General features: G+C 41.5%; 1 protein-coding gene across 12 annotated transcripts in view; it reads right to left on the reverse strand.

Annotated features, from left to right (window-relative positions):
* GRAMD2B (GRAM domain containing 2B) overlaps positions 1-12,079 on the reverse strand; it is a 112,502-nt gene that overhangs the window by 61,721 nt on the left and 38,702 nt on the right. For 3 of the 12 annotated variants that reach the window (XM_059175720.1, XM_059175719.1, XM_059175723.1), the window contains exon 1: positions 8,715-8,962. The exons of 6 other annotated variants lie outside the window; for them this stretch is intronic. In XM_059175720.1, the coding sequence (XP_059031703.1) occupies positions 8,715-8,797 (83 nt within the window). In that variant the 5' untranslated portion in view covers positions 8,798-8,962. Of the gene's footprint in view, positions 1-8,714; positions 8,963-12,079 lie in introns of those variants that run through there. 3 more of the 12 variants (XM_059175726.1, XM_059175724.1, XM_059175715.1) reach the window with 1 other exon arrangement.

The following is a 12,079-nucleotide window of genomic DNA, read 5'->3' on the forward strand; positions in this document are numbered from 1 at the left end:
AAAGGAAAATATTCTTGATGTTTCCTGTAAGCTCTCACAAGACCAGAGTTTATGTTATGTAGCATAATATTTAAGCTGTTAGGATCAAGTGAGGTGTTATTTTCCAAAGATTTATAGAAACAACACTGTGATAATAAAAGCTGTCACAATGAATTAGTTTTTCATCACTGTTATCCTATAGCAACTCAATTCGCAATACACTCTTCTTATGGCACTACACCCTAGGGGTTTCAAAATAATTTGTAGGATCCCAAGATCATGGTCTTCAGGTAATAATCCCTAATAGTAAAGGACACAAAATGTAGGCTATTTCTAAGGTTCTTCCCAGTTTTTAACTCACTGCATGAGATGGAAGACATAATTTGAAAAATCCAGAAGATAACAAATAAGGGTATAATGATAAACCTGATATATAGGGACTTAAAGAAAACACCAGCCTTTATACACAACTCAGTATCTCCATGAGGGAAGAGGCATGTCTGCTATACATTGCAGTGTCAGAGACTTCACTGACAGCACACAGAAGAGCATATGGAGAGAAGAGGAGAAATAGAACAGGGAACCAGGGATCCAGGGGACAAATAGAAGATTGTACACATTAATGTTAAATTAGCATTTTTTCTTTCTCTTTTCCATGTAACTCGATATCCCTCCTGAGTTCTTCTTTCTTCTCTCCCCCCTCCTCACTCACTGTTGCCACCTTCACATTTCCACTTCCCCGCTCAATCTCTTCTTTTTTTAAACCCATCTCACCACTATTGTGCCCTTCATCTAGTTGTTCATATCGCAGCCCAGCTATAGCTACCTCCTCTCATCAAGGGCCTGCCTAGTGTCCTTCGTTTAGGAGAGGGGAATGGAAGAGATGAGAAAATGTTTTGATAACTGGAGGACAGCGCAGTCAGAAATCAGACTCTCCATAAGGCCACGTTGCTAAGGTCCACTCAAAGTCACGTTCTGATGGATTTATTTATCCTTCAATGCTAGAACTGAGGAGGCCACTTTATTGGTAGATAACTACTATGCAAAGAAGTTTGAGCAAACAGTGCTTTATGAGAATACCGTCTGCCATTTAGGTAGCTTGTGTACTAGGTATGCTGTCCAAGGAGAGCATGATCACTCTTGGTCCTCCCATGGTCTTTCATTTTACCAAGTCCAACATACTTACATGCATACTGGGAGCTGAATATTCTAAAACAAATCAAACAAACAAACAAAAAAACCTTGATTCTGGCCTTAAGTGCGAGAGAATACAAAAACCTCAGCAAGCAGTTATCTTTGAGATAAGGGCATTTATAACGCGGGAGACAGGAACAAAGCCCTCACTTTTCATTTTGTACACAGCTCACCTTGTTTTATTTTTCTAACCTTATACACATATTGCTTTAAAATAGGTCAACACAGATGGAGGAGATTATGGTCCAGTTTTTAAATTTCTTCTATTATTCTGTCATAAAATATGTGATAAATGTTTTATGAAAAATTTAAGAGGTTGTAAAAAATGTACCCAAGTATGACAGCCAGAGTTATCTTTGTTAACACTGTAACACCTGTTCACATCTTCGATAACACTGCAGTTTGGAGGAGTTTTCAAAATTGTAAGTATGAATGTCACTCGGCTAACAATCAACAAATGTTTATTATGTTATGGAGTATAAGCCACTGATCTACCTTTAAAGTGCTTAGAATTTTGCTTCCCTGCACTGTGAAGGCATTTTCTCTTAAATCTATACCATGGGCCCTCATACATTGCTAGGAGAAACATCAAATGGTATAGCTGCTTTGGAAAAAATCTGCCAGTTCCTCCAAAAGTTAAACAATTATAATAGGACCTAGCAATTCCACTTCTAGGTATATACTCAGGAGAATTAATAGCATATGTCCACACAAAGACGTGCATGCAAACAGTCATAACATTATTCATAATAACCAACATGTGGAGACAAGCTAAATGTTCACGAACAAATGAAGAGACAGACAAAATGTGGTATATCTATATAGTGGAATACTATACAGTAATAAAAAGGAATGAACTGCTGACATATGCTACCTCACAGATGAACCTCAAAAACCCAATGTTAAGTGAAGGAAGGCAGATATAAGAAATCACATACTGGGGCACCTGGGTGGCTCAGTCAGTTAAACATCTGCCTTCGGCTCAGGTTATGATCTCAGCATCCTGGGGTCGAGCCCCACATTGGGCTCCCTGCTCAGTGGGGAGGCTGCTTCTCCCTCTCACTCACACACTCTCTCTCTTATAAATACATAAATCATAAAAAAGAAGAAACCACATATTAGATGATTCCATTTATATGAAATGCCCAGAATAGGCAAATTTGTGGAAACAGATAGTAGACAAGTAGTTACCTGGGGCTAGGTGGGAATGGGGAACAAATATGCCTAAGGAATCTTATGGGGGGGTGAAAATGTTCTAAAACCAGGTATGCCAATGGCACACCACTTAGTAAAGTTACTTAACTGTACACAGGAAAAGAGTAAATTTTATGATATTATATATATATATATATATCTCAATAAACTTGTTAAAACTAATCTGCCTCTTGAGACATCATGTCCCATTCTGAATGGGACATGGAGTGACTTATGACAACATCCAAATTAGTTTCTCTTACGGAATGCAGTTGAAGTTGGTTCTGCTTCTCTGCTAGGAGTAAATAATCAAATTTAAGTTCAGATTAAAAAACACCCGTTGTCCTTTGAGGAGAAAGAATGGTCACTGAGATGACAGTGGCAGAGTCTTTCTTGAGGACCTCTGCTTTACGCCATTTGAAAATGTGTGAAATGCCTAGAGCTGAGCATTTAAAGAATCAGAAAGATGGTGAAGCAGAGTTCTACTGGAGTGCAGCAAATGAAAAACAATCAGCAGTTTAAAGATGAGGAGCTGCAAGATAAAACTCAGTGCCAGGAAGCAGGATGTGAAAATCAATGACTTGTAGATAACAGTCCTGGACAACAGATGGGATAACAACCAAAGCAGTAAGCAATATTTAAATAAGCTGGTAGGTCACTGAAAAATTACAATAGGAGATCCTTTTAGCATAAACTAAAAACCAAGCTGCCATGTAGGTTTTCAAGGAAATGCTCAGGTACGCTCCTGAGAGTCCTCAAGGTCTAACTGATATAACAGAGGCTCCCTGAGTACATCACAAGGGCATGAGACCATCAGGCAGGCCTGTTGAATTTTGATTAATTTAATTACTTTTTATGTCAGCCTCCCTACCTCCAGGCTACCCTCCCTACCTCCAGGCTACCCTCCCTACCTCCAGGCTACCCTCCCTACCTCCAGGCTACCCTCCATTGCGCAGCAAGCCCCAGACCTTCAACAGCAAAGATGAACATAGCTATGATTACTGAGAGCTCATGATGTCAGGCAGTAGGGGAAGTGAATTTCTTAATTTCTCATTTAAACATGAAAGCAGGCATCTGTGAAACATCTGACTTAAGTTTTCCCCTTTACAGATGACAAAAGGGAGACTTAGTGGTGCTAAGTAACTGGCCCAGGTCACACTTCAGGAAACAGGAAAGTTAGATTTCAAATCCTTGTTTCTGGAGCCTACATTCTTAACATCTTTATGAACTACCTTGATAAATCAGTGATCTCCCTGGATAGTACCCTCAAGCCAGAGGACTGATTTGACTCATTAAATCCCTTTCCAAGAACATTTTAGACCAGCACCCTGTTTGATTTTTCTCCATCTTTTTAAACTCCTCTCATTGTTTCACTTTAATAAAATTTTAATGGTTTCTAATGTTAACAGTATTTTATTCTTATTCCAAAGTTTCTATTAAAAAGTATACTAGATAACCTCTCAGAATTGGTGACCTGGAAATTAGAATTTTTGAAAAATGTATACACACGTACACACATGGAAAGAGAGATAATATATAGGCAATATACAATATGGAGATTTTCTTTCTAAATGAGCACTTTGGAAGTTTAGAATTAAACAAGGACTAAGAAATCAAGCTATCCTCAAACATTATTGGTTTTTGCTCCTCTTGCCTCCAAAGCAAGACCACGTCTTAACTCCAACCTTTATTCTGTTTGTATGATAAATGCTTTTGGGGCAGGTCACTTATTTTTACTTGAATTCACTAATGTCAAATATGTTCCTAAAATCTTTACTACTTCTTGCTAATACAAAAGTTTCCTTTTGAGGTAAATGTTTATGTTGTCCACATCCATCCTCTCTTTCTCCATATATATCCAGTTGAATAAATGTCTAGAATTCTTATGTCTCAAATTATTAAAGTATGTTAAAAATAAAAACTTCATTAGAAATATGCTAAATGTGATAAAATTCATTATTTGAAATATGAATCAAGGTAAACTTTTTCCCAGAAATATATCAGTCAATTTAGATCCTTTTTGCAATTCATTGAAAATAACTTAGCTGGGCGCCTGGGTGGCTCAGTCAGTTAAACAGCTGTCTTCTGCTCAGGTCATGGTCCCAGGGTCCTGGGATCAGGTCCCACATCAGGCTCCTTGCTCAGCGTGGAGCCAGCTTCTCCCTTTCCCTCTGCCTCTGCCTGTTGTTTCCCCTGCTTGTGCTCTCTCTTCTTCTGTCAAATAAATAAATAAAATCTTAAAAAAAAAACTATGAAAATAACTTAGCATTAATAAATGAGATCCACAAGAGAGTTTATGAAATTGAAGTGTATCTGAGAAAATGTGTGTCAAAAAAGTTAGGTTTGTTACAAATGTCTATACATTGGGAATAGAACATTCAGAATGAAAAAAGTGCTGAAAGGGGAAAACTAGGATCTCAAAAGGAAATATACAGCTAAATTAATGCATTTTGGTGATGAATAAATGTGCAGCCTCACCTCACTGCTAATACAAAGATGAGTAATTAAGTCAAAATTCTTGGGCCGGTACCTAAAAATTCTAACTGCTACAGACAGAAAATTTGATTAAGAAACTTTAAAAGTAAGATTTCCCTGGAAATATTCAAGCAGAATATCATTAAGTAGATTATATACCTTAATTAGAGGGCTGGGTGTCAGCCTCTCTCACTCACTAAGAGACAGTCATTAGAAGAGATTATACATTGGGCACTCTGAGAAAATCAGTAAGAAAAAATATGATGTGAGTCTGCTAATATGTCCTGGATTAGTACGTGAGTTAGTATCTGTTAACAACTTAAAATAGTACTTTGTACATAATAAATGTCCAATAAACATTAACTATTAATTATCAGCAATAATAGTGGCAGCTAAGTTCTCTGGGGTTGATCACATGCATACAAGGTGAGCCCAGATAAAGGAGAGCTAAGTATGGCCTTTCCTTGCCTAAGGAAATGCTTTCAAGAAAGGAAATTTTTAGTTGACTTGTAGAAGTACACTGAGACAAAGAAAAGAGGGAACTGCTTGAGAAAGGAACAGAGGCGAGGAGGGAATGAAGGGAAACTAACTCAGAAGTACCTTTGGCTCATCTGTTTCTTATTCTTCCGCATCCTCACCTTCTAAGTACAGGGCCACTAGTGCAACTGCTTAGCTATAAAGATGTGCATGCTAGTATTAGGAATGAGACTAGTGCATGCTAGTATTAGAAATGGTTTATGTGTGCTCAGATCATGAAAGGCCTGAACTTCTTGGCAGAGGAGAGGAGGTCATGGAGGGCCATCAGAGATTCTGGAATACAGAAGTAGGGATAAAGTATTCAAGTTCAGAACTAGAGTGAGCTGTCCTGGCCTTGAATTTGAGCTGTTCTATGTTAACTAGGCCTCTGCCTAGTTGCTTAACTTCTCAGACCTTCCATGTTCTTATCTGTAAAATGGAGATGACAGTATGTGCCTAATCGTGTATGAAAATGAACGTGAAGGGTTAAGCACCCTGCCTGCCACAAAGCGAGGATTCTCAGTAAGGACCAGCTATTATCAATTATGAACCTAGGTTCTAGGTGATAAGGGCTTTGTAGGAAGACAAGCCATTCTAACACTAGAGAAGAAAATGTCCATTGGGACACTCGGACTCCAATGACTCTGAGCTTAGTGATAATTAATCTAAGTTACAAAGTTCAAAACCAAGAAGTTAGACTGCGTTTCTAAGCATCAAAATTTTGCTCCTCAAATGATTTCGGATATGTAATAATCATAATGCACGTAACACTGACAATGTATCTACCTCCCTCTTAAAAATCACTCTTATTCCATTACCAAAGCAAGAATTCAAATGCTCAGGAAGTAGAAAGTGTCTAAAGTCTACGATTGACTCAGAAGTGACTACAACAGGCCTAGAAATTACTACTTTGTAACAAACAAAACAAAATAAACAAAAATCTCCATAAACCTAGAAAAATTTACTAAAGAGTGCCAAATGGGCAAACATCCTAACTGCGGAGAGGATTCAGTTATAGGCCAAACTTTTTATAGAACTATCTTGTTCATGGGTTTAATACGGCCAGGGACCCCAATGTCCTCTGAACTTCAGTAATAGATAAATACAGAAATATCTATCTATATATGTATGCGTCTCCTCAACACAGCTCTTGAGTTCCAGAAGGGCAGATACCACAACATCTTCATTCTGTATTCCCCACCATTATGGAGTCAAGAGTAGGTATTCCAATATTTGCTGAACTGAAATGAATTTGTCAAAGTAGGTGTTCCAAACAAAGGTTCGGCTGTTTGGGTTCTTCTGCTTCAATATGGTTAAGATTATCTTCTATAAAATTAGTTTGCCAATATCTGAAGAGTTTTAAGTTAAGAGAATTCATCTAAACAGCTAACAGATTTTCTCAATCTACTAAAACAATATCCTTAACTGAGTAGACTATTGGGAATGTGAAGATGTAAAAATTTAGGAGCTTCTGGGTGGACCTGAATCATTCCGCTTTGTGTAACAGGAATAGAACACTGCCTGCGGCGGACTCTTGGACTAGGGGGTCACAGTCCTGGGCTCCAGCCTTATTTGTGCCCCTTAATACTCCTGTCACCTCAAACATCTATCAAGGGCCGTTTAAAATGCTACATATACCTCTTTTTAAGAGAAGCTTATATAAGAATGATTAAGTGCAAAGGAGATAGATGGCCTTTGCTAGTTTACCTTTTTCTTGGGCTTGAACAATTAGAACAGAGTTAGGATTTTATTTTAGGCTAAGAAAACAAAAACATTTTTTAAGGGTTATACCTATGGGATTTTTTTTTCCTCAATCAAGTGTCATCTATCATTGAAGAGGAAAGAGTATCAGCTTAAGTTGACAAAGCTGAGAGGCAGAAGAAAGGGTAGCCAAGGAAAGTAGACACTGGAAGAGAACACGACCAAAGCCTTTGAAATAACAAATCAAAGCAGCTAATAAAAGCTATTCTTCTTCCAAAACTTCAGCCCAAACTCTGATACACAGATGGAAGATGCTTTTATAAACACAAGTCTTTATGTGGAACCAGGCTGTGTCATAAAAAAAAATGAGTACATGTTGAAATTAAGCAGATAGAAATCTAACTATTTTTTAGGTGCTGCCCAACAGGTTGGTACCAAAAAAAAAAAAAAAATTGAGTTTATTTGTTCATCTTAACATTTATATATTTATCTTAGTATCATCATTTAAAGTTACAGTGATAAAGGGGCCGCTGGGTGGCTCAGTGGGTTAAGCCTCTGCCTTCAGCTTAGGTCATGATCTCAGGGTCCTGGGATCAAGCCCCAAATTGCCTGCTTCCCCCCTTCTCTCTTCCTTGCCTCTCTGCCTACTTGTGAGCTCTGTCAAATAAATAAATAAAATCTTAAAAAAAAAAAAAAAGTTACAGTGATGTAGAAAAGAAGAGAATAACAAAAGATTCTTTTCATTTTTCAAACAAGAAGGTTTGGGGATAATAACTATGGAAATAATACTTGCAGCTTTTTTAAAAAAGCTATACAGAGAAGATAAAAGAGTTTTATTACAGGAAGCTAATCCTTGTGACCAAAATATTTCAGTTTTCAGTTTCTAAAACCATAGTTTATAGGCCCAACAATGTGCAAATCCTATTATGAACATCGATCCTTTAAGAGGATAGTCAGAACCCAATATTTGAAGGATTTTATATTATTACATATTCCTGTGCTCCCTCATCCCACTCCTACACCCTCTCTCTCCTCTCTCAAAAAAAAAAAAAAAAAGTGTTGAAGAAGTTTGTGTCAAGTTCCCAAGCAAAGCCAGACAGTCTCTAAGGGGAAAAATAAAGCCTAGTCCAGGTTTTCCACCACTTTCCCCCTCTCTGGAGGGGAAACTCTCTTGAGGGGATGAGAGAACAACACTCTGAAGCTCTGAATCGAACGACAAAACACACATCACCGCGACGCTAACGACCAGATGACATCTATGAGGCAACTTCACCTTCCCACACGTCACCAAGAAGTAGGGCAACAGGAACAAATGTGAGCTGCTGCTTCCTGACCGGCCTTAGAGACCTGACGGCTTGTCCCAGACGTCCCTCGGGAACGACCGACCTCCAGTCGTTGCCTTCGGGTCCGATCCTTGGCATCCTCACGGGACTGCAAGTTGCAGCCCACTCCTGACGCACTACCGTGCCTTTTCCTCTAACACAGCATCGGAGAAGGGGAGAAAAAGAGGCGACCCGGCGCCACCGAAAGAATTCAAGCCACAGGGCCGTCCGTCCCCCGCTCAAGTTCCACTCCAAACCGGTCCCCGGCAGAGACGTCTGGCCAGGCAGCGCGCTCTCGGCCGCCGGGGCTGGGTCCCCGCGGAGCATACTCACTGGGCTGAGCCAACTCTGCTCTCTCTCTTCGCGAGCACTTTGGCAGGCTTTGTGTCTTCCACATCTTGCTGTAGTTCGGTCATCGGGGCCGCCTGTGGAGGGCACCTTCAGGCGTTCCCCCCGCGGCTGCCGGCGTCCGGGGCGCAGGCCCTGCGAAGCGCGTCTTCCCCCGCGCTGTCCCCGCGCGCTCGGGGGCTCGGCGCATCCAGGCCGGCCCGGCGCGGCGGGGCCGCCAACCTGGACACGTCCGGCCCGCGGCGATTGGTCGGCTCAGGCGTGCGAGCCGGGGAGGAAAGGGGCGGGAGGGGGCGGGCCGAAGCCGAGTGACAGCCTCTTGCACCAATCGGGAGGCCCAGGACGCGCTCGAGGAAACCTGTTGAACGAGTCCGGGCTGGGGGGAAGGCAGCTAATTGGCCACGCAGGTGAAACTGCGCCAAACTAGGCTCCGTAGATGTAACCTCGCGATGTGGAGGGCTGTTTGCCTCCCCGACTGGAACCCGGGAGTTTGAGAAGCGGGCGGCCCGGCTGCGGCTCCAGGAAATGGTTACTCCTGCGCGAGGCGCTCTCGCACACAGATGTGCTGTGTGGGCTGGCTTGGGGCCTAGCCTAAATGATTCACACAGGATGTTGCCTCATGGGGGACTGCTCCGTCGAGGCTTCATTAGTAGGTCAGTTGAGTGACAAAGGTAGGGAGACCTGGTTGTCTCTAGGGGTGGTCTGGTGAACCCTTCCCGGGGCTAGCGGCGGGGACGGGATGGGGATGGGGATGGGGAGGCGTCCTCAAAACCTCCTTGGCAACTCAGCAGGGGCTGTGCCCCCGCCGGGTCCAAGGAATGTCTCTTCTTCCAGCTTTTTGGTGACTCGATCTGAAGTTTTGCATTTCAAACATCATTTATCGCGCAGGTTTTTTGAGAGCTGCCGTGTTCCAGGTATCGTTCTAAACATGCCCGTATTACACCGAGTGAAGCGTGTGTTGGTGGTTTTCTACTTCTCCAGAGTAGTTGAGAATAAAGAGTAGTTTTACTTGCTGGAAGCCCACATTGCCTTTCAAACAATGACAAGGGGCAACAGTAGCTCATGACGTGGCTGGGTGGGGGAGCAATCACCAACTCTGTGCTCTTTCTGGGGCTGCAAGTCCTTCATTGTTCTCTTAAAATTGATTTTAGATTTCAGAATAATGACGAAGATTACGGAACCGTAGCGTTCACATGTATGTATGTATATGTGTGCATATATGGTGTGTGTAAAATAAAACACCTACCTTTTCAGATAACTGCAAGGATTTGGGGGATCAAGTCCCTTCCAAAGTTCTCTTTTCCCCCCTCTCCATTTATTAACTATATGATTAGGCTGAAAGAACAAAAGCATCTTTTAGTAGCCCGCTTGCTCCGAAATTGATTCTCTTGACACTTGCAAAATAAAACTCAAAGAAAAATGTTTAGGTAAATTCCATGAGAGTTGGCCTGGTACGTCGTGCGCTCTCTACCTCCAGATTTTTAAAAGATTTATTTATTGGCACACATGCACCCCAATGATTATAGCAGCAATAGCTACAATAGCCAAACTATGGAAAGAGCCCAGGTGTACATCAACAGATGAAAGATAAAGATGTGGTGTACGTGTACAGAGAATATTACTCAGCCATCGAAAAGAATGAAACCTTGCCATTTGCAATGACATGGATGGAACTAGAGGGTATTATGCTAGGCGAAATAAGTCAGTCAGAGAAAGACAACTATATGATTTCACTCATCTGTGGAATTTAAGAAAACATGAACACAGGGGAAGGGAAGGAAAAATAAAATATGACGAAATCAGAGAGACAAACCATAAGAGACTCTTAACTGTAGAAAACAAACAGGGTTGCTGGAGGGGAGGTGGAAGGGGGGGTGGAGTAAACTAGGTGATGGGCATCAAGGAGGGCACTTGATGTAATGAGCCCTGGGTGTTATATGCAACTGAAGAATCACTAAACTACCTCTGAAACTAATAATCCACTATATATAATTAATTGATTTTAAATTAAAAGGAAGAAGATGTTGGTTGAAAAAAAGATTTTTTATTTTAGGGAAAGAGAGAGAGCAAGAGCGGGAGGGCAGAGGGAAAAGGGGAAAGAATCTCAAGCAGACTCCCCGCTCAGTATTTCATTCCTTTTTATGGTTGGGTAATACTCCATTGTATATTCCACATTTGTTGGTCCGTTTACCTGCTGGTGAATAGTTGGGCTATTTCTGCCTTGTTGCTCTTGTGAATAATGCTGTTGTGGACATTGATGTACAAATACCTGTTCGAGTCCCTGCTTTGAATTCTTCCGGGTAAATACCTAGGAGTGGAATTGGTGGTCAGATGGTAGTCACATGCTTAACCATTTGAGAAACCCCAGTCAGGCCCCTTTGGATGCCTGAATAAGGGCAGGTGTTCAAAACTTCCTCAGCATGGGCTTAGAGCTCATTTAGTGAGCACATGAATACCTTAGAACTTGTTCTGTAGTGTGTGGGATGAAGACTTAGAATAATTCAGTCTTAAGTGAGAAAGGAGGGGAGGAGGATGGGTATGTAGGCAGGTAAAGAAAATAGCACATAGGGGAGCCTGGGTGGCTCAGTGGGTTAAAGCCTCTGCTTTCAGCTCAGGTCATGATCCCAGAGTCCTGGGATCGAGCCGCACATCAGGTTCTTTGCTCAGCGGGGAGCCTGCTTCCTCCTCTCTCTCTGCCTGCTTCTCTGCCTATTTGTGATTTCTGTCTGTCAAATAAATAAATAAAATCTTTTAAAAAAAGAAAAGAAGGGGGCGCCTGGGTGGCTCAGTGGGTTAAGCTGCTGCCTTCGGCTCGGGTCATGATCTCAGGGTCCTGGGATCGAGCCCTGCATCGGGCTCTCTGCTCCGCGGGGAGCCTGCTTCCTCCTCTCTCTCTGCCTGCCTCTCTGCCTACTTGTGATCTCTATCAAATAAATAAATAAAATCTTTAAAAAAAAAAAAGAAAAAAAGAAAAGAAAATAGCACATGGCCTTTCCTAGAGTGGAGAGGAATTAGAAGGAAGCAAGTAAGAGGTGGCTGGGTGGCTCAGTCATTTAAGTGTTTGCCTTCTGCTCAGGTCAAGATCCCAGGGTCCTGGGATCGAGTTCCATATTGGGATCCTTGCTAATGGGGAGTCCGCTTCTCCCTCTGCCTGCAGCTCCCCTGCTTGTGCTCTCCTTTTCTGTCAAATTAACAAATAAAATTAAAAAAAATAAAAGAGCAAGCAAAAAATATTATTTTACATAATAATATTTGCCTAGGTTTAAAAGACATTGTCAAACAGCTTCCTAATTTGTTTATTCATGGAGCTATTTTACAATAAAATGGAATGCAGTATTTAAAAAGTAGTA

The sequence above is a fragment of the Mustela lutreola genome, chromosome 5, assembly GCF_030435805.1.
Source record: "Mustela lutreola isolate mMusLut2 chromosome 5, mMusLut2.pri, whole genome shotgun sequence".
NCBI lineage: Eukaryota > Metazoa > Chordata > Mammalia > Carnivora > Mustelidae > Mustela > Mustela lutreola.